This window comes from Lepidochelys kempii, chromosome 11, assembly GCF_965140265.1.
Source record: "Lepidochelys kempii isolate rLepKem1 chromosome 11, rLepKem1.hap2, whole genome shotgun sequence".
Classification (NCBI taxonomy): Eukaryota; Metazoa; Chordata; order Testudines; family Cheloniidae; genus Lepidochelys; species Lepidochelys kempii.
Genome location: NC_133266.1, coordinates 41327821 through 41353742, shown reverse-complemented (window position 1 = coordinate 41353742; position 25922 = coordinate 41327821). Strand labels below are relative to the sequence as shown.

At 41.0% G+C, this 25922-nt stretch overlaps 1 protein-coding gene across 5 annotated transcripts in view; it reads right to left on the bottom strand.

Moving 5' to 3' along the window:
- Positions 1–25922, bottom strand: part of MAP3K20 (mitogen-activated protein kinase kinase kinase 20) — a 126169-nt gene that overhangs the window by 2389 nt on the left and 97858 nt on the right. For all 5 annotated transcript variants that reach the window (XM_073305870.1, XM_073305871.1, XM_073305875.1 and 2 more), the window contains 7 exons: positions 25110–25140; positions 24881–25020; positions 22648–22710; positions 18714–18806; positions 10762–10878; positions 8909–8983; positions 7598–7748 (listed from right to left, as the gene is read on the bottom strand). In XM_073305870.1, the coding sequence (XP_073161971.1) occupies positions 7598–7748; positions 8909–8983; positions 10762–10878; positions 18714–18806; positions 22648–22710; positions 24881–25020; positions 25110–25140 (670 nt within the window). The remainder of the gene's footprint in view (positions 1–7597; positions 7749–8908; positions 8984–10761; positions 10879–18713; positions 18807–22647; positions 22711–24880; positions 25021–25109; positions 25141–25922) is intronic.

The following is a 25922-nucleotide window of genomic DNA, read 5'->3' as shown; positions in this document are numbered from 1 at the left end:
TCTATTCCATCGCCATCCAGCCATCAAATCACAGCTGGTAGAGGTGTTGGATAGTCAATCCATCTTACGTAATCCAAACACTAAGCACCAACCAGCATGACGAGCTCTATCCCATTTCACAGAGAAGATCAACCAAATATGTGAAGAACTAACTGCAGCTGTAAACTTGAAACAGGACTAGATAGCATTTACTAATATACCACTCTTGATGGCTTGGACCCTTCACACATGATGTAGCCCTACAAGCCCTTAAAGAAAATTCAAGGCACTACCTGCAAACCAGGTCTATACCCCTCCTGCAAAGCAAAAGCCCCTGCGAACTAGAATAAGCAATGTTTTCTTCAGAGACACAAACCTGCCAATTTTCCTGTTGTCCTTCAGATCCTCAGATAGCTGGATGAGCAAATTCTCTCCAACTATTGTCCCTTCTCTAACTTCCCATTTTCATCAAAATCATTGACAGAGGAGTGGAAACCACGTTCCAGTAATGTGACATCTGCCAATATACTGCATGCTTCACAATCAGGCTTCAGATCAGGGCACAGCACAAAGGACTAGTAGCACTGAAAGACATGCTCCTCATTGAAATGGATAGAGACTATACCTCAATGTTCATACTTCTTGGCCTTTCTGCAGCTTTGGATGCAGTTGATCGTAGGATACTATTGTCCCACTTATGTAACATAGATGGTTCAGCACTACAATGGCTTCCAACAGGGATTGGTGATGTCTCGCCTTCTGTTTAATATCCACCTAAGACTGTTTGAAGAGGGGGCAAAATGCTATGGGCTCCTCTGCCAACGCTATACCAGTGACATCCACCTGTAGATCTCACTTTGTATCAGCACAGCCCATGAGATCACAAGGATGTCCCAATGCCTGAAAGAGATCATCACCTGGATAAAGAGCAGCTGTCTCAAACTCAACCCAAACAGAACTGAAGTCATGTTGGTCAGAAGAGGCAAATATATTGAAGAAACAGCCCAGACATTGTCCTCCCCATTCTGGTGATAAATTGCAGGGGAGAAACTGTCTAACTGGTATGAAGGGTGGATTCCGATTCAACTCTTCATTAAGCCTGTATGAACAAATAGCATCCATAGTGACAAATGCCTTCTTCAACCTGCATCTGACTAGGAAACTGCTCTTCCATCCTCGATGGGGATCTGGCTTCTGTGGACCTGCGTTCATCGCCTCCAGACTGTAACAAGGACTTGGTCCTAATTTTCAAAGTCATCAACAGATCAGAACCACATCTCCATTCAGAACCCGCCAAGAAAAGCCGTGCACTTTACAAAGCGCATCAGAGCCAGAAATATTGTTCTCAGTTGAGGGGATAACAGCTGTGTAATGAGGTCAGACTAATTCAGTCTAACCGCCTTAAGGGCATGTTGCAAGAAAACTTTTGTAAAAGACTTCCTGCTGCACCCATATCAAAATATAATACATGGAAAAATAAAATTAGAATGAAGTCAAATTAGATAAATAAAAAAAACTCATAAGATTCCCCAACATTATTATACATATGTAAGACAAGTAGATCTTTCTACAGCCAAGAAAGGGAGAACAGAAGATTTTGTGAGGTCTACTATTGATCTCGCTATGTAGATTTAATTTATTTGGGAAGGTTCTACGTTGATGGATTCTGTAAAAAACAGCAGATAGAGAGAGGGCTTAATTTTCAGAAGTTCTTAGCACCCACAACTTGAGTTGAAGCCATTCTGAAAATTAGGCCTGTTTGTATAAGATGCCATACAATAGATATATACAATATACATACAGAATGAAGCTTAAGTAATTTTGTTCAAAATAGATTTAAATGGATTTGTCCTTAAAAAATGCTAATATTCCAACAGGAGACCATAAACTTGGCATTTCCAGGCTGCTTAAACTCAGCTGAAATGCAAATAGCTATAGCAGAGGATTTCAGATTCCTCCATCTTATTGCTGGTTTTCTGAGGGTAGAATAGTTCTGTCATGAATACTGTCTTTTTCTAGAGATGTTACCACAGCATCTGCAATGGGAAATTTTCAGAGGTCTGGTTTAATGCACTGTCCTTTACAGTGTACACACAAACTAAATATCTTCTCTTCTTAAAGAGTTAATAGAAAATCATTCCCATTTTGTGGGCTGGGGAGGGCGGGGGGGGGGGGGGGGGCTAGTATTTGTTTTCCCTTCCTCAGGCTTTTAGTTGAATGCTGAGGGATTAAAATCACTTCAATTTTATGTCAGATATATCAAAGGGGAAGAGTCTTTCCTGTCAAGGGCTGATTGTGATGCCTCCATGTCAGACAGCTCTGTCTACACATAAAGATGAACCCTCCTGAAAAAGACGATGTGAATGGCTTTCCAGGTTTCTTAGCCTTCTCCTGGTAAGTTACAGTTTTAAAGAAATGTGTGCAGTATGAGCATTTTGTGCTTTCTAGGTACTGCATATTATATTCAGTCTCCTCTGTTCTTCTCACTAGCCTGTGGATGCAAAACATGGACCTCATATACCTAGGAATGGCAGCTTCAGGACTTTAATTTGGGACTCTGGTTGTTACTATTTTGCAGAAGCACATCTGCTTCCTTGCCTCATGTGGCAAGCAGCCATCTCATAACATCAGGGAAACCACCACTAACTGATCCCCTGAATGAGATGCTCTCTTTGATGCACCTGAAGTAGTAAACTTACTGTTTTTAATGGCTGTTCTGTGTCACTCTTTGCACAGGGGTTGTCAGCTTCCTAGTGGGGACCTCACCTGTTTGTTGCAATGAAATGATTTCTATGCCTTAAAAATCTCTGTGAGGCCACAGCAGGTTTTCCCTCTTCCTACTGCTTGATTCAGAATTGGAAATCCTGATATCTTGGTTCTGACACATTCTGTATGCAGAATTAATATGTAGCCCAGTGAGCGTATGTCTTTCCTGTAGTGTTAACTCAGGATCTGACCTGGGTGTTGCCATTAAACCTCCTCCCATTAATACAAAAAAAGCCCAAATTTGGTGGTGCTTTAAAACCAGGTTAGCTGGCCTGGCTGGGAGGAGGGTTAGAGATCATGTGCCATGTTCACGCAGGGTTGTATCCACCCCCTCTGAAGTAAGGATGCAGGCTTAATCACTTGAGTGCTGATAGTCCTCCAGCAGCTTCCCACAATGCCCCCCACTCCTAGAATGGCAGACAAGTTGTTCCACAATTTACTGGGAATGCATCATACAGCAGGGAAACTTACTGCAAAGAACCATGGGAGATGCCTCCTGAAGTCCTAGCAACACACCCAGGTGAGTGCAGCACCAGCAAGGTCACCTTAACTCGGGTCTGGCTTTGCAATGTGACTGCTCACACCTGGGCTAGGTTGACCTGGGTGCCAGTCATCTGAGTTAACTCTGCAGTGAAGACAATCCCTTAGGGTATGTCTACACTGCCCTACATCAGCTGACTCAGGCTGCGGGACTATAAAACTGCAGTGTGGATATTCAGGCTCAGGCTGAAGCACGGGCTCTGGGTCTCTCTCCCACCCCCCACTCCCACCAGGGTCCCAGAGTTCGGCTCCAAACATCTACATTGCAATTTTATAGCCCCACAGCTCAAGTCCTATGATCCTGAGTCAGCTGACATGGGCCAGCTGTGAGTGTTTTATTGCAGTGTAGACATACCCCTACAGAACATACGTTAGGTCCCATCTGCATTGCAAACTAGAGCTGTGTTACAGCTGGGTGAGGGTACCACTGTCTTGTAACTACATTCCTTGTCCTAGATGTGATTGTGGCCTAGGCAGCCCCGTTATTCAGGCAGAGCTTGTGGGGATATGGGCTGCACTGGACATCCTCAGACTGGCAGCTTGGAAATACCCCGATCTCTCTGCAGGGTGGGACAAATCTTATGGCTCAGTAGGCAGGATATGAAACAGCGTATGTTTGGGCATAGTAGCAATCCATTATTCTGTTATTACTCTCATATATTATTTGTATTGCAGTAGTACCCAGAGACCCCGATCAGGACTCCATTGTGCGGGGCACGGTACAGTCATATAATAGAAAACAGACTGTGCACTGAAGAACTTACAACCTTCATAGTGACAAGGTGTAAAGGGGTGTAGAACCAAAGGAAGGGGAGGGGAGGGAGACTAATATTAAACACATAAGCCCACAGAAGAACTGGCAATTTTTTAAAAAGTTTTCTATATTTGAATGTTGATGGGCTCCCTTTAGCTTGGGCACAAAATTGCCTTTAGGTATGTGTGTCTGTATCATAACGTGAGTCCCGAGGGCAGATTTTCAGGCAAAACTCTACTGAAGGCAATGGAATTACAGCAGGGTTGCGTTTGACCATCTGTGTCAACAGTGCACTGAACTCTGAAAGAGGTCTGAGCAGTGTGGTGATCTCAGTTTAAAACCTGTTTCATTTATCTCATTGAATAAATCGCAATGAACATTGTTCATAAAGATTCTGGAACTGAATAATCACAAGTCCAGGCTGGCCCAAGAGATCACGTTGAGACGTGTTAGAAGAATTTGTAATGCACATTTCCATTCTTCTCCACAGCACTGCTGGCATTTAGTCTTATATGTGCAGGCTAGATTTACCCTCCAGTGCAGTGTGAGCTATGCACTGAAGCTCTTCATGGCTCTGCAAGCAGCTCAGTGTCCATGGCTCTGATGAACACCCTGCCTCCTCTGCCAGATGGCTAGGCAGAGCAAGAGAATCCATATCACAACACTGCTCCTAATACGGAGGCAGAGCAAATCTCACTGGCATTGTGGGAGCTGCCTCTGACTCCGGATGCCCATGAATAGAACACAGGGAGGCAGAAGGCAAGAGCTGACTGGAGTACTCCTGCCCCCTTGTGTAATGTGGAGAGAGGAGGCCAGGATAGAAGCCACTGAGAACATTCCCTCCAAGGAGCCAGGAAGGGCTGGGGGAAGACTCTCTTCCCCTACAGCTATTGGAAGGAAGAGATGGGAGGAGACACAGAGGGGATCCTCTTGCTCACAGCAGGCTCATTTCTTTTTTTCGTGGCTAAGAGTCAGTTTGTCAGCATATGGAGGCAGACAGATACATCTTCATCACACATGGATTCAGCCAACGTTTGTAGGCGGTATCAGGGTGCGACACTAAAGCTACTGTGCGCTCCCTCTCTAAAGCCATTCAGTGACTATTCATGGATTAAAGTTTGAGTCCCACCACTGAGACACTTCAGAATATGGGGTATATTCTCTTGGGGGAAAATCCTCAGCCCAGCATCCAGCCTGTGTAGCTGGACAGGATGCTGAAAAGATGCAGTGGGCCAGGGGGAAGACAAGGACAATGGTCTCCCAAAAGCCACTGGGTGAAGTTTACTTCAGCCCCACAAGCAGCAATCTGTATCTATAATATGATCCTACTGCCAAACTGGATTGAAGAATCCTCATTAATGATATCTTCATTAATGATCTGGAGGATGGCATGTATTGCAGCCTCAGCAAGTTTGCAGATGACACTAAACTGGGAGGAGAGGTAGATACACTGGAGGGTAGGGATAGGATACAGAGGGACCTAGACAAATTAGAGGATTGGGCCAAAAGAAATCTGATGAGGTTCAACAAGGACAAGTGCAGAGTCCTGCACTTAGGACAGAAGAATCCCATGCACTGCTACAGACTAGGGACCGAGTGACTCGGCAGCAGTTCTGCAGAAAAGGACCTTGGGGTTACAGTGGACAAAAAGCTGGATATGAGTCAACAGTGTGCCCTTGTTGCCAAGAAGGCTAACGGCATTTTGGAATGTATTAGTAGGGGCATTGCCAGCAGATCAAGGGACGTGATCATTCCCCTCTTTTTGGCATTGGTGAGGCCTCATCTGGAGTACTGTGTCCACTTTTGGGCCCTACACTACAAGAAGGATGTGGAAAAACTGGAAAGAGTCCAGCGGAGGGCAACAAAAATGATTAGGGGGCTGGAGCACATGATTTATGAGGAGAGGCTGAGGGAACTGGGATTATTTAGTCTGCAGAAGGGAAGAATGAGGGGGGATTTGATAGCTGCTTTCAATTACCTGAAGGGGAGTTCCAAAGAGGATGGATCTAGGCTGTTCTCAGTGGTAGCAGATGACAGAACAAGGAGTAATGGTCTCAAGTTGCAGGGGATGGGGGGGGTTTAGGTTGGATATTAGGAAAAACTTTTTCATTAGGAGGGTGAAGCACTGGAATGGGTTACCTAGGGAAGTGGTAGAATCTCCTTCCTTAGAGGTATTTAAGGTCAAGCTTGACAAAGCCCTGGCTGGGATGATTTAGTTGGGGATTGGTCCTGCTTTGAGCAGAGGGTTGGGCTAGATGACCTCCTGAGGTCCCTTCCAACCCTGATAGCTATGATTCTATTCTCCCAGTGGTGAATCTCCTGACCTGACCCCTCCACCCTGAGCATGGAGCCCCACTCAAGCTGAGCTCTGCCACAGCTGGGCCCCTCTATGCATAGTCCCTGGAATCTACCCTCCTCCCTTGTGCTGTGAAAACATTCATGGCTCCACTATCTGAGGGACCTCCACAGTTCTGGAAGCAACTTGCCCACTGATGCATAGGTCCAACCTCCATTAATGTGCTAAAGAGAAGAGTATGAGACCCAGAGCATACATACAGGGTTTCTTCATGCTCAGAAAGCTTGAGTGCGAACCTACAGCACTTTAGTGTGCCGTGCAGATACTGCTACTGGCCACTAAGTATGTCAAAGCACTACAGAACTTTTAGTGCATGGTAGCAGGGTTCACATGGCCAGTTAGCGTGCAGTATGCTAGATCACTGTAGATTTACACCCCTGCTTGCTGAGCACTGACACACTGGGCAGACAAACCTCCGGTTTGGAAAGGCTTGCATGGTGGGCTCAGACAGATGGTAAAACTGTATGAATGTGAGAAAGCAACCTTCAGACAACTGAAGACTGGACAGATGGACGGAAACATCTTCAGGAGTACTAATAGGCTGTTTAGTTAGGACAAAAGATTGATTTACCTCCCATTACTACTTACAATTAAAACATCAGTGGAGACGTTAAGATAAACTTCAAATAAACAATTGTAATGAACTTGTGTGTGTGCACGGGCACATGCCCTCTACCTGATAGGATCAGATCTACTCAGCTGGTTTTTTAAGGCCCTTTACTACTGATATCTAGTGCAAATTCTCCTTTAACTCAGATGGAAAGAGATGGTGGTTTTTGGAGCAGGATGACCAGAGCTCTGTTCCTGCTGTCACTGTGAAGCTCCAAGTGGCATGGTGCACAGCATAGCAACAACTTATTGCCATGAATTATTTACAGTCTCAAAGACCCACTACTTTAGCAACATATACAGAATAATCCCACTTTAACCAGTTGGGCCAATAAGCACATGACTACCTAACATTTCCAGTGTCTTTCTCTCTCACATCCCTCAAAGTTACGCTGGCTCGCTATGGCTTTGCTGGGTTTCTCCTGCATACATCCCAGCAAGACATCCCAGCTGCCACAGATCCCTGCCAAAGCTGAGAGACGGACCCATATTGCTGAAATAGAATTTTACTTAGTGAGTTTTTGTTATGCCTTCTTTAAATGTTTTGCATGTTTCAGCAGTAAACTTAATGCCGTCCAAACATACTGACTTACTTGAGCTGGACCTGCTTCCTGGCCTGCCCTCCGAGTTTGGGAGGGAGGTCTGGATCATGAGCTGCACTGACTTCACCTCATCCTGAGCTTTCAGTTTACTCCATTGAACTGCATGTATGTGTCTGGTGGTTTTTGGAGCTCTGACATCACCCTATTCAAGAAACAGAACAGATTATGATTTAGGACACAACAAAATAAACTGCCACACCAGTGACCTTCCAATAACACTCTGAGGTTGTTGTCATTTTGTATAGAGGGTTTCTAGCCTGATCTCAGAGATTGTTAGAATCCAGAGGCTTTTGAGTAACAGTTTTATGATTCTGCTAAAAATCTGATCGTAAATTCCCCTTTCAGTTAATATCCTGTACGAGGGCAAGATTGCAATGCCTTTCTTTTTAACAAATATTTTAATAACTAAATCAAGTTGCACTTCAAGTAAATAGTCCTTTCTGCTAAAAGAGATAGGCAGTAGGCAGGTATTTGTTGCGGGGGATTCCCCTCATGGTAACTTGCCTACAGTAGAAAGCTCTTTAATCCTGCAATCTTTCCCTGTGACTCCTGTGAGGCACTACCAGCTAAAAGGAACCTGGGGTTAGTCTTCGTATCAGAGAAAACCACTGTTCTTCACTTCTGAGACAAGTAAGCCAGGTCCAGCATTTTCCTATCTCGATAGCCCTGCTTGAATCCATACCTCAGGACAGAGCTGGGATTTCAATTATTAGCCTCAATGTGAAGCATACTGTTGGTCTTTATAAAACACTTTTTGTAAGTAAGCCAAACCTTTTAATACAAAGTCTAATTTCCATCAGGTTAAACAGTGCTAAATTGTCTCCAGATTTTATTTTATGTTTCTCTCCATTTCTCATCACCTTCTTCCTCCTCCTGTTGTTCATCAGCTAATTAGCACTTCCCTGACAAGGTAACAACAAACACAACAACAAACAAACACCAGCAATACTGACCGCTGTTTAAATAAAAAAGTTTTCTTACTTGAGGAATTTCAGAGTAGCAGCCGTGTTAGTCTGTATTCGCAAAACGAAAAGGAGGACTTGTGGCACCTTAGAGACTAACCAATTTATTTGAGCATAAGCTTTCGTGAGGAATTTTTGTGTTCAGGAATCTGAACACACAGACTCTGAAAACATCATTCAGTTTTTCATCAGAACTTGAGATTTTGCAATTAATTATGCAGTGCTGGACCTTGATTACAGTATGCAGCAAAGTCAAAGTGCCCTGCTACCAGCTTTTAATGAAATTATGCTGTAGGTTTTCAACTTGGATAAGTATTTGCCTTACTTTTTCTGCACTTACCTCATATGTAATAATACATTCTACATTCTGATCTTTTGCTATTCCCACAATCCATTTCTCCATTACAAATGGTGGCTGAAAAGGGAAAAATAAACAGCATGTGTGTGGGGAGGGGAGGATTATTATTTTCATTTGATTGCTTTATTATTACACCAAAAAGGTTTTTTAAAAAAACTCATTCCCTACAGCTTTTGTCCTTTTTCATGTGGCAAATGCATCCATATTTTCCCTATGTATTAATGGGACATAAAGCAACACCGTTCGGAATTGTTTACTTCCTTGTTTGTATACCACATTCATTACTAAATTAGCAGTAAAATGTATTTGTGGAGTATAGTATACTTAAGCTAACTGCTTTTACAGACAGAGCATAAGAAACACAATGTTTTTGTAGGGACCTTAACATTTTATTTCATTCTTTTTTAATTTCTTGCCAACAAAGAGGAAATTTTAAAAAACAACAAGAACAGATACTTAGATTCCTGAAGACATTCTCCTCCAGGTTAAAAGAGTGTAGAAGTATGCGGAATATTAAGCTTATACCTGACAATCTCCTTGTGTTTAATTTTAATACTGATAAAAATTTAACAGGAAAAAACATGCAAAGCCTTGAGAAATGAAATACAAAAAAATGTCTCTCACAAGAGAAAATGCAAAAACTAGCAAATCTTAACACTAATAATAAAGGTTCCAGCATTCAGTGGCCACATAAACACAAGGACAGCATTAATGGTAGTTCCAGTGGGGAAATACTATGTAATAAGCCTATCATGGTAACACCATATTTTGTTATTTCCTGTTATTTTCCCTGTTGAGGGTTTGGCTCCAGCAGTTATTCCTAAGACAAAACAGCCAATGAATGCTGAATAAGGAATGTACACAGTTAAAGCCATTCATGAGAGTTTTTCCATCAGGGCACATTAGAGCAGCATTCTAATTGGCAATCAAGATGTTGCATATTTTTTCATTTACAAATTTATATTGTTACACATTGCCAAGGTATTAGGGTGGGTCACATTAATAAAAAACAATCAATTAGAAATGAACAGCAAACAGAGTGCCCTGCCTATGAAAACAACTTCCATCTCCTAGATTAAAATCAGTCAAGACATTGGCTGGTAAATATTTAGAGGCAAATGCTGAAGTCAGGTTAAACTCCCATTGAGGTGGAGTTGAAGATGCTCTATATTTCACTGACGGTGCTCAATGTGGAATACATCCGACTACCCACTCCATTTCTTTGCCACATTTTCCCATTTTTGTAGTAAAACAATGGTCACAAGCTGCATTTTATGATGCCATTAGGGCTTGAGTTACTAAAGTTAACGGACAGGGTTTTTTCCCCCTCTTATTGTGACTTTTCTATTCATTGGCTGCTCACTACTTTTCTGATGACTTTGTGGAATCAAGGTTCCATACCTTGCACTGTGCTCTGATCTTGGTTGTAAGGGTAGGGTTTAAGATCTTATCACATTTGAGAGAGGAGTTTCATAACAAAGTCAAAGTTTAAAAAAAATACAAATAGCATATGGAAGTTTCAGTAAGTGGAACATTTTCATCACTTGCACTTTTTCTTTCATTTAAATGTGGTAAGCAAATAAAGAAAACATATCATGGAAGTAAAAGAAGAACATTTTAAATGATTCCTCTCATATTGCTTTATCCTTAGCCTGGCTTAATAGGGAATATTAACAAATCAGTCAAATTATGATACAAATCTTCAAAAATAATGCATTTTATTTAAAAGCTGTCAAGAGACTGAGGTTTTCACAAGCACAAAAATCTACTGCTTTGGTATTTAATGTTTTTGTTTGAGATCTATGAATTCATAAAGGCTGTAAACAGAACCCTACCTTTGTCATTTTTAAAATCTCTACATCAGGTAGGTTAGTGTTGAATGTCACATCTTTTATGTAGGTTATTGCAATTTCATCCCCATCCATCTCCATAAACATTTTCCATTTACAGTCCTAGTATTAAAAGAGAGTAATAACATTTTAGAACAAGAAACAATACAAAATATAAACAAAATCTGCAAAACCCTAAATGTGTTAAAACCCAAGGTTTGGAATACATTCCTACTGGATTCTTTTCAGGATAAAAGTATCCAAAGTGAATGAACCTTTCTGTTTTCTTGGTAGCATTTCTATTAGTTCACATCTGAGAAACAGTTGTCATTTTGATACTGTGTTTTAGTTTCTTAAATGGTAGAATTTCCTCTGAGAGGCTCAGGGAAGATAGAGCAGGTATATTTACACTAATAGGTAAATACGGTTTCAGGAGCAGGCATGGAAGGTTTCCATAAGCAAGCTGAGACAGAGTAACACAGCAGTAGAGAGAAGCTGAGTTATCAGCTTTATTTCCCAGTGGGCCCAGACGAGTCCTTCCGTGTGAATCCAAGAACAAATGATCATAGAGTCTAAGAAATGCCACTAAAAAAACTGCTGGAATAAAGGAGCAGCAAGTTATTAGAACCCAGTTATATCAGGTACCAAGCATCCTCCTGTGTGATACTGAGCGCCCTCTAGTCCTGTTCATTTCAGCTAGAGTTCAAGGAGCTCAGGACTTCATATAAAAATAATAATTATGGCCCTGATCAAGCAAAGGACTTAAGCACATGCTTGGCTGGAAGCGGGTGAATAGTCCCACTGATTGGATTGGAGCCACCCATCAGAAGCACTCAGCCCCTTGCAAAGGGCTTGATCCTCTGAGGTGTTGAGCATTCCGGCAAAGCTCTTAAACATGCTTAAAATTATGCCCATGCTCTGACTCATTAGCCTGGCCCTGGGAGTTTTAATTGAGAAGCAATGTAGTCTATTACTCTGTTTTACTGATTTGTGAACAGAGCAGAGAGACTGGGAGTCAGGAGATCTGGGGCCTCATTGAGCGTGGAGCATTTTGAAAAACTGGCCTCTTCATTTAGGTGCTTACATAGATTATGAGCTCTGCTGAAATCTTGCCCCAAGGCTGCAATTGTGGCTGTGACGCTGAATTGCCACGTGGCCTTTGGCAAGTCCGTGTGCCTCAATTTCTCCATGTGCACAAACTTAACACTGTGTATTTCTGTGGAATACGGTATATGGTCCAGAGACCATAGCAGAGCGCTTAGAGATCACCACCACTTTACTTCCTATGCTTTGCACTGCAGAATCTTGTTTCAGGATGTCTATTACTGCGTAAATCTGGATTTTGTGCTACTTTGGTGAAGTCTCCCTCCAAAACAAATCTGATGAATATCAATCTGTTTTGATAAACAATGTGATTCAAACCCCTATCTCCAAAGGAAAAACTGTAATTACTGCATTAAATATAGGATCTGAGTCCAGGCTCGGAGTACCTGGTAACTCCCAGTAACTTCAGTAGCAAAGTAAAGGTGCGTAGCAACTCTTTGGATCAGACCCAAAGGAAGAAGCCTCTTTGATAGGGTAATAAACCACTTTGGCCCAAACAGTTGTGGACTCAGCTATACTAGGAGCAGTGCATGAGCAAGGCCTTTTCTTCTTTAAACAGCAGTTTCATACAATGAAATACGAAACCTTATCCCTTAAAACGCTGTTCTCAGACCCATACTCCTCCTCAAAATTCTGTGTCTGTCACAGGCCAAACCATTCAATCTGCCCTCTATGTCCACTGGAAAATGAACATCTTATTTGATCTGAGGAATATTGCTATGTCACCTTTTAAAATACTTATCTTTTAAATTAAAAAGAGACCAGCCCGATTTGTGGACAAGACACTTGTGTGATCAGTTTACTAGTCAGCTACTTTCCTTAAGTATATACTAATCTTTAGGGTTAACCATTCAGTAAGCAACACTAGCTTTCTACAGTTCAAAGAAGCTTAAAAGTAGAAAAGATTATTGCTCTACTTCCCCCTATTAATATATAGGCCCTGATTCAGCAAAGAACATAAATACATGCTTATGTCCATTTCAATTCAGCACAGCACTTAATTCAAATTATTTAATTCATTGGAACTAAAGCATGTGGTTAAGTTCTCTGCTGAATCAGGGCCATAAAGGTCTCTTGAGTCAAGGCGAAGTTTACTACCTGGATAAAGTGGGGAACAAAACATATTCTGTGGAAGTGGCACATTAAAAAATCTGTTTATAAATGTATTTACACAATGTCCTTCACAAAAGATGTCCCTGGGCACTTTACAATTCAAACACAAAGCCTTGTCAAATATCTATCTTTTCAGTTTTGATTTAAATAAATAAAACAGATTTAGTTTTCGAACTATGAAGAGGAAGCCAACTGCATAACTGAGGCACAAACACTCAAACTTTGAGTGCAGATACTTTCTGACTTATATTTAGAACAAGCCAATAAATCAACAGCCTCTGAAAATGGCTGTAGGAATGTAAGAGAAAAGCAAATCATAAAAGTATTACAAACTCACTACTCCTAAGATCCATAAGAGTAAAGCAAGAACACTTTAAAAACCAGGCCTTCCGTTTATTCCTGTGATCATATCACTCACCTTAAAACAACAAATATTAATGTCAATAATGAAAAACGAAAGGAAAACATAAAAGATCAGCCAGGGGCTTTAAACAACAACACACACCTCTTGGTACAAAAAACACTCCCTGGGGAGAGATCTCATTCTGGAAGGAGGCATGAATTTAGGATATGTTTTTAAATTCAGTTGTGGCAATAAAAAAAAAGTTTAAGAGTCAAGGAAAAATGGAAACAGCATCTTAGCAGGCAACAGGATATTGGAAAACATAAGATGTAGTGCAAGATGAAACAAATATGAAAAAAGTGCTGGTCATGCTGGCATTAGAAGTAGCAGCATGTTGATGATTTAGGCCCCTGGTAGCTCCTTTCCATTCTTAGCTATTATCTATCTCAGCTGCTGAAACCTGCTGTTTTAAAGACATAAGAGTTGAACATCTAGTGACAGCACCTGGGTTATTTATCATTATGTATAACCTGCTACGCTACATTTTATTATGCTGGATTTAAAGGAAGATAACACAAGTATGGTTAATTTGCTTCTCTTCTTTTTATATATAGTGTCATGACCTGCCACTGCTTAGTCCCATGAGATATTTTTAACCAAAAAGAAAGCCACAAGAAACTCTCCCTAAAAATTCCATTAATAACCTCTTGTAGCATGTATAGGTTGCAGGGTCTGGAACTAAGAATGTTTTAATCTCTTCAGCAAAACAATGCCTCATAATGATGTACAGGACTATTGCTGTACTGATGAAGAATCATACATAATTCAGCACCTTTCACTTGGCACCACTGTGATATCCTCATTAGTAGTGGCTCACAGTGGTTGTCAGATGGTGTCCATGCGAATGCAGGCATTATATTGTCTTTGAGATGTGCAGCTGCTTCCATGACACTGCCAGTATATAAAAACATGACGCCAGTTTGTTTTATTTAGTGCTAAACCTTCCAGTTTGTAAAAACAAGGCTGACACAGAGCCTGACATGAGGCAGTGAAAATAATTAGCTCTCATTTTCTCAGCCTCCTATTTCCTTCTCCCTGCTGTGTTCTCTTTCCACTAAACCACCACATGTCAGTCGAAATGGGAGGCAATTAGTGGGCTCATTTCAGTCCCCACAACTGTGCTGAAAAGAAAGTATTTATGATGGCACAATGAACAGCTGAAAGATTAAATAACGTTTGCCTTTTGAAAAGAAAATGACTTCTAGCTAAATGGGCAATTTTTGATTATTCTCAAACAAGCTTAGAGTAGTTGGTTTTTAAAATACAAGAAAGGAAAATGAGTCATTTTTAGGTGAAAGAATCAAATAAAACTTGACACAGTAATGCAAATAACTGATGTTTTATTGCAAAATATGTAAATGTGTTATACCCTTAACAATGGCTCATGTCTCAGGTCAGGGCAGATTGCTGCCAACTAGACACCAGTACAGAGAAGGTTGCTGCATTGCATTTTTTGTTTCAGTTTTGTATGGGGAGGAAAAAAGGGGGCTTTAGAGAGAGGTGCTCTTAAAAAATAAAGAAACAATGCCAGCTAAACATACATTTATATAATTGATTGCCTGTGTGCTTACTTGAAGGGCCTGATCTTTCACTCAGGCAGAAGTCCCAGATCAATGGGAATTTTGCCTGAATGAGGAACATAATATTGGGACCTTATTGTAGCTAAATATGCAAAAATATCTTTCATTTGATATTATCTTTCATGTAAATCCAGCATAATAAAATGTAGCATAGCGAGTTATACATAATGATAAATAACCCAGGTGCTGTCACTAGATGTTCAGCTCTACTGCCTTTAAAACAGCAGGTTTCAGCAGCTGAGACAGACAGAGTTCTGAGACAGAAATGGTTCTGAGATTAGCTGCCATGTGTACAAAGGTCTGTCCTCACTAAGTGGTTGCAAGCAAATAAGGATTTTTAGGGCCCTGATCATCACCATAAAAATAAATTGCCAGTTCACTTGTTTGTGAATGCAATATTTTAAAGGTGGAAATGTGAAAAACAGTATTCCCTTTTCCAAGCACTGACTATATCTTCATGCCATTTAACAAACCTCTGTACTTTTGTAGACAGCTTCCAGTTACCACTAGTGATAGACAGCTCCAAAAGTGGTGCAGGGGAGTAAGCCCAACATGCCCTCAGAAAGGATGAAATCCACCCTCCAACGCTGTGGGCCTGTGCCAGGCTTTCTGTGCTATTTTCACTCTGCAATGGGACTGTGTTGGGGCACGGGGTGGATTGCCTTTAGGGGAAGTAGCTGTTCAGGGATTCATGACTGGGATTCTGTATATCAGCCCAGGAGAGGCTGGTGTGTAAGGAGGTTTGGGCTAGGCTGGGGCAGTACCATTGCATCCACTGTTGTCCATGTGGAGATGCAGTGGCTACTATTCTAGACTTCACTCTGGAGTAGTGCCCTGGAGCGAGGTTGTGCTGCAAGCCAACAGACTGTCTATGGGTTGGAACCTGCTCACGTCCCCTGTACAAAGACAGATTATTGGGACTTTGCATGTATGAGAATGGGGATGGGAAGAGGGCAATTACATCCACATTGGGTGTACTGTAAAAATCCAGATATATACTAAAAAGGTTCTATAGAAAGGCAAGTGAGCAAGTTACTCAGCCAAAAAATTCAATGAGCCTGCATATACCTCTTTACAGTTCAATAAAAATGTGCATTTCCTATAGGAATTGCTGCACCGCATCCTACATTCAACACCTTCGAAGAGTATGGGCTTGCTTCTGATCTCATTTACACTGGTGGTGTTCCAGGAGTAACCACATTGAAATCAGTAGAGTGGCACCCGTTTTACACTAGTGTCAGATCAGAATAAGGCCCAAGTGGTCCCTTCTTGATGGAAAACCTGATGAGTTCAAAGTGCCTTGTGCTAAAATTTCAATGAGCAATGACACTGTAGCATTGAGGCATACCATTTTGCCCGACTACGTGATGCTCCACTTTGACAGATTATATTAATCAGTTTAGTTAAACTGTAGTTATATTTATTTTATTGCTCAGGTATTTTTTTCAGTTTTACAAAGAAACTATTTCTCTTTTCTCTGCTTTATTAGAATCTACACACGTCTGCTGTAATAAATAATAAAAGACTATGATTCTGCTTGGACTCCTATACGATATTTCGGAATTTTTAAGTGCTGAGAAATCTTTGGGACTAAATCAAAGATTATTAGACTAGAAAATTTTATGTGTAAGAGATTAAAAGCATTCAAGGGTCTTGCAAAGGAGGCTGTGGATCACAAGAAATACTCCAAAAGAATTGAAATAGGCAGTGTTGTAAACGCACCTATGCACCTATGTGTGTGAGGTAAAACTGAAAAGCTGGAAAATGGGAACATCTTAATTTTGGATATGGAATGTAGCTTTAACTGCTTTTTGCCATGATTTTAACCCGATGAGTTCCCCAAAAAGCAAAGTAAATTGGTGTTGACAGACTGTTTATAAAGAGAAAAGAGCTACTAGCCTTCCTTTACTTTCTAAGTCTCAAAGAGATGGGAAAGGGTGGAAGAAGCAGTAGGTAGAAAAGGATGACAAGCTTTCATTAAATTGCATTCAGTTACAATGAAGATGTGGCATTACATTTTAGTATTATGTTGTCCTGAATCGTCCCGCATGGTACCAGCCTGTGTCTTTAGACTTATCCCACTGGGATAACCAGAGAACCAGGTACATTTGTTTGGAATAGCTCTCTGATATAGCACTACATATAAATAAATAATACTAAAATAAACCTTCAGAACCCTCCCAGAAGTCAGGGCCATGTAGTCCTAGTATAGACCTGGGTGAAGATGACCTACTATTTTTACAGATCGTTAAAAAATACACGCTGGTTTGGAAACCAGGCCAGTAAAGGCAGTTCAGGCCATCCAAGTCTGACTTACTCTATGGCTCCGACCAGTTTTAAAATGAATCAGACCTGGGCTGGTTGTCACTGGGTTTAAATGAGTGCATTTAAGCAGAGTTCCAATGTGGTTTTCTTGAACAGCAAAGCTAGGAACGTCTCCAGAGAACCCTGCTCACCAAACCTTCTGAGAAGGCTACAATTTTTCTTACCACAATTCTTAAAACATATTCCACAAAAAAATCCTGGCTTACATTTGTCAGGGAGTCCCCTATCCCCCATGAGCTTCGTTTATATGACATTGGTAGGGTGCACTCGGTCCCAACCATGTTTTATAACTGGATTAGCTGAACCAGTTTTAAATCCGGTTAGAATTCTGGGGGAAGCTTCCACAGTCTAGACGAGCCCATGGTGGATAGGGTTTGCGCATTCCTGTTGCGACTGAAAGGTGGGATTTCACCTTTGTTTCACACTCATGAAACAAAGGTGAAATCCCAGAAAAGGAAGGATTAGCACATAGTACACCTCAGGGGTGGAAATATACCTTCTCCTGTATGCACACACCAACTCACAATGCAAGCAAAATCTGCTGGAAAGCGAGAGAGAGCGAGAGAGCGAAATAACCACAAAAGAAGGAAGCTTTCCACAGTTACATGAAGAAACGCACTAAGAAAACTGCAGTCACTGCTTTTTCATGAGTCCCTAGCGAGGGGCAGTACATTGTTGTGCTAATTCAGGTGCAACCTGGGAAACCTGCGAAGAGTGAGAATCTGCCTCCTGGATTCCACCTGTTCTGTGGGGGAAGCCCCCATGTGCCAGGCATATAGCTGGTGTAGAGTACCTCCCCCAACACTTCAAAGCCTTCTGCCCCTTACTCCCTTGCATGGCTGCACAAGGCAGGGCACAATGTGCACCTACAGAAAAGAAGCTGTATAGCACCACAAGTTATGGGTGCCTGAGAGCACTGGGGATGTACAAGCAATTCACACTGCAATGGGAAATCCATCTTTACAACTGGAAAATGCTTCAGATAAAAGAAATCCAAAATACAATGAAAAAGAAAGGAGAAAATCCCCACATAGCAAACCAAGAAGGTTTTGCCCATGAATGAGACAAATTCAATACTAGTCCAAGCCCCCAGCCTCCACTGGTATCTCAATTTACCTCCTTTTCACAAAAACCTGTTGTCTCATGTTCAGTATGATAAAGGATTTATATAAGAAATTCTCAATCACAAAACTGAAGTTAGAGAAAATGCTTATGAGGAAACAATCTTGTTTAATTCAAAACTTCCTGTACCACTGTTTTTCTTGTACCCATCCATCATTGATTCAGCATTGTACTTTGAAATTTGCTCAGTGATTTTCTGAGTAGCAGGATTCACATAATAAATGGAAAATATTTCTACAGACATTGGGCCGTTTGAGTAATGATTAAAGAAACAGAAATAAAATGATATTATCCCAACAAGATTCATTTACCTGTGGACCATTTCCAAGTTTCAAGTGATAACCAAAAACAAGTTCCAGGTTCACTACTTTCTCCATGTTTTCTTCATTTCCACTTACAGAATCCTATCACAGAAACACAGTGTAAGAAATTACCTCTATTATGAGTCTCTGTGAGTTGGTGACCCGGCTACATTTGACAGTATGAGTTTAATACCCTTTCCTTTTGTATGTTACAAATCTATTGGCTGGTCAGATGATACTGCCGTCCTCTCAGTAGTTCCACATAAAAACATAGGAACGGCCGTACGGGGTCAGACCAAAAGGTTCCTCTAGTCCAGTATCCTGTCTTCTGACAGCGGCCAATGCCAGGTGCCCCAGAGGGAATGAACAGAACAGGTAATCATCAAGTGATCCATTCCCTATCACCCATTCCCAACTACTGGGAGACAGAGAATAGGGTCACCATCCCTCCCCATCCTGGCTAATAGCCATTGATGGAGCTATCCTCCATGAACTTATCTATGTCTTCAAGTCACCAGGGCCTGATGAAATGTACCCTAGAATACTCAAGGAGCTGACTGAGGAGATATATGAGCCATTAGCAATTATCTTTGAAAAGTCATGGAAGACAGGAGAGATTCCAGAAGACTGGAAAAGGGCAAATATAGTGCCCATCTATAAAAAGGGAAAATAAGGACAAGCCAGAGAATTTACAGACCAGTCAGCTTAACTTCTGTATCCGGAAAGATAATGGAGCCAATAATTTAGCAATCAATTTGCAAACATCTAGAAGATAATAAGGTGACAAGTAACAGTCAGCATGGATTTGTCAAGAACAAATCCTGTCAAACCAACCTGATAGCTTTCTTTGACAGGGCAACAAGCCTTGTGGATAGGGGTAGACTCGGTATATCTTGACTTTAGTAAAGCTTTTGATACTGTCTTGCATGACCTTCTCATAAACAAACTAGGGAAATGCAACCTAGATGGAGCTACTATAAGGTGGGTGCATAACTGGCTGGAAAACCGTTCCCAGAGAGTAGTTATCAGTGGTTCACAGTCATGCTGGAAGGACATAACAAGTGGGGTCCCTCAGGCATCAGTTCTGGGTCCGGTTCTGTTCAATATCTTCATTAATGATTTAGATAATGACAGAGAGTACACTTATAAAATTTGAGGACGATATCAAGCTGGAAGGGGTTGCAAGTTCTTTGGAGGATAGGATTAAAATTCAAAATGATCTGGACAAACTGGAGAAATAGTCTGAAGTAAATAGGATGAAATTCAATAAGGACAAATGAAAAGTACTCCACTTAGGGAGGAACAATCAGTTGCACACATACAAAATTGGAAATGGCTGCCTAGGAAGGAATACTGCAGAAAGGGATCTGGGGGTCATAGTGGACCACAAGCTAAATATCAGTCAACAGTGTAACACTACTGGAAAAAAAGCAAATATCATTCTGGAATGTATTAGAAGGAGTGTTGTAAGCAAGACGCAAGTAGTAATTCTTCCTCTCTATTCTGCGCTGATTAGGCCTCAACTGGAGTATTGTGTCCGGTTCTGGGCACCACATTTCAGGAAAGATGTGAACGAATTGGAGAGTGTCCAGAGAAGAGCAACAAAAATGATTAAATGTCTAGAAAACATGACCTATGAGGGAAGATTGAAAAAATTGGGTTTGTTTAGTCTGGAAAAGAGAAGACAGAGGGGACATGATAGTTTTCAAGTATGTAAAAGGTTGTTACAAGGAGGAGAGAGAAAAATAGTTTTTCTTAACCTCTGAGGATAGCACAAGAAGCAATGGGCTTAAATTGAAGCAAGGAAGGTTTAGGTTGGACATTAGGAAAAACTTTCTAACTGTCAGGTTAGCACTGGAATAAACTGACGAGGGAGGCTGTGGAATCTCCATCACTGGAGATTTTTAAGAGCAGGTTAGACAAACACCAGTCAGGAATGGTCTAGATAATACTTTGTTCTGTCACGAGTGCAGGGGACTGGACTAGATCACCTCTCGAGGTCCCTTCCAGTCCTATGGTTCTACGATAATTCTATCTAGTTCTTTTTTGAAGCCTGTTATAATCTTGGCCTTCACAACATCCTCTGGAAAAGAGTTCCACGGGTTGACTGCGCATTCTGTGAAGAAATACTTCCTTTTGTTCGTTTTAAATCTGCTGCCTATTAATTTCATTTGGTGACCCCTAGTTCTTGTGTTATAAGGAGTAAATAACACTTCCTTATTTCCTTTCTCGAAACCAGTCACAATTTTATAGACCTCTATCATATCCTCCCTTAGTCATCTCTTTTCCAAGCTGTAGAGTCCCAGTCTTATTAATCTCTCCTCATACGGAAGCTGTTTCATGCCTTTAATAATTTTTGTTGCTCTTTTCTGAACCTTTTCCAATTCCAATACATCTTTTTTGCGATGGGACAATCACATCTGCACACAGTATTCAAGATGTGGGCCTACCATGGATTTATATAGAGGCAATATGATATTTTCTGTCTCATTATCTATCCCTTTCTTAATGATTCCCAACATTCTGTTCGCTTTTTTGACTGCCCCATGACACTGAGTGGAAGTTTTCAGAGAACTATCCACAATGACTCCAAGATCTCTTTCTTGAGTGGTGACAGCTAATATAGACCCCATCATTTTATGTGTATAGTTTTCCAATGTGCATTAGTTTGCATTTATCAACATTGAATTTCATCTGCCATTTTGTTGCACAGTCACCCAGTTTTGTGAGGTCTCTCTGTAGCTCTTCGCAGTCTGCTATCTGACTATATATACCAGAACTCACAAATTAGCTTGTGTTACACTATAAACACTGGCAGCCTGTTACAGGGCAAGCTCCTATGAGGTGTTGAGCACTTTCAGCTCCATATGAAGCCGTTATTTCACAGAACAATGTCATTTTGAGCAGCTGTCCATAGTAACTGGAATTATGGCTTGAAATTTGCAATGCAGTAAACAATTATGGATTTTCCTTTGATTGTACGATGGACTTTATTTTAAGTGGGTCTCACTGTATTGTTGTGCTGTAAATTATAACAGCTATAAAAGCAACTGAATACTTTGGGGTCTAGTACTATCTGATTAGCTGACAGAATTCCTTTGGTTTGATGTATGCAGTGTAGTTGCAGTCATGTTGATTCCAGGATATTAGAGAGACAAGGTGGGTGAGTTAATATCTTTTATTGGACCAACTTCTGTTCATGAGAGAGACAATTTTCTTACCACAATTCTTAAAGCTTGTCCCTCTCACCAACAGATGTTTGTTCAACAGAAGAAATTACCTCACCCTCCTTGGGTTTCATAGTAAGCTCTAAAAGTCAGTTGAGTCTTTATATCTTAAATCCAAAGGAAGGACCCTGGAGGAGGGGTAGAGCAGGTCTATCTTTGTTGGTGTCCTACCTGTTGTTGCTGATATCACAAAACCCAAAAGATGTATGGTTAGCATGCAGGGGGCTTAAAAAGGAAACAAAAGAATGACTACTATAGTACATAATTATTTTCTCCTGTAAGACAACAGAGTAAGGAATGATGTGCTCATTATGGTCTGGATTGGAACTACTTTGCACACAACGAGTAGTTACTCACATGAATAATCCACTGATTTCAGTGGCATTACTGATGGGAGTAACTGCTCACCCATGCAAGTACGAGGGGTCACAATCTGGCCTTATGATATTACCATCATATGTTAACCTGCAAGACATCTTTCTGTTGTATTAATTCTTTGAACCTCATTGAGAGGGTGTATTGTTGTGATATTACTTGTTCTGATACGCACACTCATATTGCTAACTTGACCTCAAAAATCTGCCACAGATAGTGACAACGTAGATGTGTACCCTATACTAAGTGTAAGGCCTAGTAGCACAGCATAGGTACAGGAATAGATACATTTATCGAGTCAAGGCAGGCAGCACCTTTTAAATAAGTAAATAAATACTGACCTTAATTAATGGTGGGAAATGAAACATGTTTAGGTAATCATGAGTTAACCTCTCAATAGCAGTCTGTAAGAAACCAAACAAACCCAAATCAGACCATAGTTCATCATGATGTAAAGCGTAAATGCAGGACTGAAAAACAGCACTCTGTGTGTGTGTGTGTAAGTAACTCATTCAGTGTGCATAGTGTTCTCTGTATCCAATCTTAATGTACAGTTCTGTTCTAAAAAGGGACTCTAAAATGGCATCTTCTTACTCAGCAGATCTGTCCCCTTGTGAGTATTCAGAGTCAGATCTGCTTAATTTAGGGTCTATCTACACTGCAGCTGGGCATGTGCTTTCACAGATGGGTAGACAGACACGTGCTAGCTCCACAATAGCAGTGTAGACAGGGTTAGCATAGGCAGCAGCTACCCGGGGGTCCAGGTGGGCTTGTACTCAGATGGCTAGCTTGAGCTGCTGCCCATGCTATGTTGGGCTACATACCACACAGACTATGCATATTCTCTGTGTATAAATAAAGTCTGCTGCAGTTTCCACGGCATGCATCCGATGAAGTGAGCTGTAGCTCACGAAAGCTCATGCTCAAATAAATTGGTTAGTCTCTAAGGTGCCACAAGTACTCCTTTTCTTTTTACTGAAAGTTTTAGCACACTAGCTCAAGAAGATTTGCATGACTGCCGATGGGCACTGGGAAGCACACTCCTAGTTACAGTGTAGACATACCCTCAATCACAAATATAGGTTTGTACAGGTTTTTACTTCTGTTAGCCTCACTGAGCCAACTCAGCAAGAACTGCATTCTCTATTCCAGGGGTTCTAAACCGTTTCCTTTTGGGGGCCCCACCAGCATGCTATAAAAACTCCATGGCCCAGCTTCAGGGGAGGTGGATTGGGCTTCAGCTGCAATGTGGGGGGAGAAGCTTGAGCCCCACGGAATGAAGGGGGCTGGAGCTTCTGATGCTTGGGGTAAGGAGGCAGCTCAGAGCTTTAGCCCCATGGGGATAGGGGGCTCAGGGCTTCAGCTGTGCGGGGCGGCTTCTCTGGGAGCTCAAGGCACTGGGGCTCTGGGCTTCAGCCCCATGGGGTACCTGGACTCGGGGCTCTGAGCGGTCGTGCTTGGCAGACCCCCTGAAATGGTTCATGGCCCCCTCAGTGGGCCGCAGACCGCCAGTTGGGAACTGCTGCTCTATTCCATGGTCTGTGTCCATTTATTTACCAAGTTTTAATAAGTTTCATCTGATCAACCCCTGCAGAGGGCAATCACACATGTCACTAATGGAACTACTTGGAAACAACGGCGTACAACCCATAGAAATGCAATATTAATTTGGACTGTAATACCTTTATTGTGCTGATGCAAAAGATAGATATAACCTAGTGCGACTCTCAGCGCTGACAATCAGACAAAAAGCATCCTTTTACTAGTAAATGGAGAACATTGTATACAGAATCACTCAGACATAATGGAAGCCCACAATGCCATTTTCAAGACATGTTTCAGAGCAGAACCACAGGTATGTAAGCCATGTTCTGTGACTGGAAGTAAATATTATTACTACTACATCAGTTACTACTTTCAGGCCAAGGGTTTTGCTGGATTCAGTGTAACTATTAGATAATTAGAGCAATACAATCTCTTGTGGATGAGATAAAGCTCAGACAGCAAAGGAGCCATACCCACTAGCACTCAACTATCTTTACAATTGTTCAAGAATAGAGTGTTTGGTACACAAAGCAGTTTTAAATTAGAGATGATTGGTGAAACTCAAGATGTTCAGAGATTTCAGTTCAAATACATTTTTGGTGTTTATCCGGACCTCTCTGATTAGGCTGGAAGTCTTGTGAGAACAGGTTCTGTCCTAAGATTTCCAAAGGTTTCACTTAGGTGGGAGATACTATTAAAAGAGTCTTTTGCAATATTTCCTATTCCTGTCCCAGCCAAAACCAGGAAATGCAGTGGAGCATGGGTATTTATAAGAGAGAAAAAAAACAACACCACATCAAAAACTCAAGGTTACCAATATTTTTGGCATCTCAAAGTGTTTAGGTTTGCTTTGGTGCCTATTGCAAGCAAGTTCTGGGTATGACCCTTTTTCTCAAAAAGGTTTTTCTAGCCTTAGCTTTAGATCTTCTCTTATGCTGGATAAAACTGATGATTTCTGTCAACATTTACACTGTCATTTACATTGTCAATATTTACTACTGTGATTATCAAGATGTGTTGTTAAGATACCTTTAAATGAATGATATGTCCTTTGGAAAGAATTCCCATGTCCTTTAAATCTTCTTCTTCTATAAGAAGCAACCGTTTCCCAGTGATATGATTTTCCTTAAACAAGTTGGCATAAACATTCATCTCACCGGAAGCATCACCTTAAGATATGAAAGATTATACAGAAATCGATAGTGCTCTTCACTGGGAAAAAAAAAGTTAAATCTGTGAGCTATAATGTGTAGTTTACCTTTTCCAACAAGCTGGTGCAGCCAAAAGTACTGTATAAAAAAAAAAAGCAGTTTTGAAGGTCACACAATTAAAATGTATAGGTTACAGCACCTCAAAACACTCAAAAATATAATGCTCATAATTCAATTTTAAAACAAAAATTAAAAGTCTTTTTAGTGGTGGGACAAGGGAATCAAACTTCTCCATTATATTTACTTTTCAGCGCTATCTTGCAAGTTTGTTATTTACGATAAATTTCCTTCTGCTTTGCAGCCATTTTTTTAGTTTATTATTGTTTTTAATTGCTACTGCTCCTAATGTAGATTGATCAATTTGTTGTGTGATGAATGGGACAAGTTCAGCAGCTTGGACCATTACTACTTTGCATTGGCTTTTCAGTTAGTCCTTCAGTAACCTTTACTTAAATGACCACATGATGTACCAAAAGGCTGCTGAAAGGGATATTAAAACCACTATCAGAGCGGTAGCCGTGTTAGTCTGTATCAGCAAAAAAATGAGGAGTACTTGTGGCACCTTAGAGACGAACAAATTTATTTGGGCATATGCTAAACCCACTTCATCGGATGCATGCAGTGGAAAATACAGTAGGAAGATATATAAAGAGAACATGAAAAAATAGGGGTTGCCATACCAACTCTAACAAGACCAATCAAGTAAGGTGGGCTATTATAAGCAGGAGAAAAAAAACTTTTGTAGTGATAATCAGGATGGCTCATTTCAAACAGTTGTCAAGAAGCTATGAGTAACAGCCGGGGAAAAATTAATATGGGGAAATAGTTTTTACTTTGTGTAATGACTCATCCACTCCCAG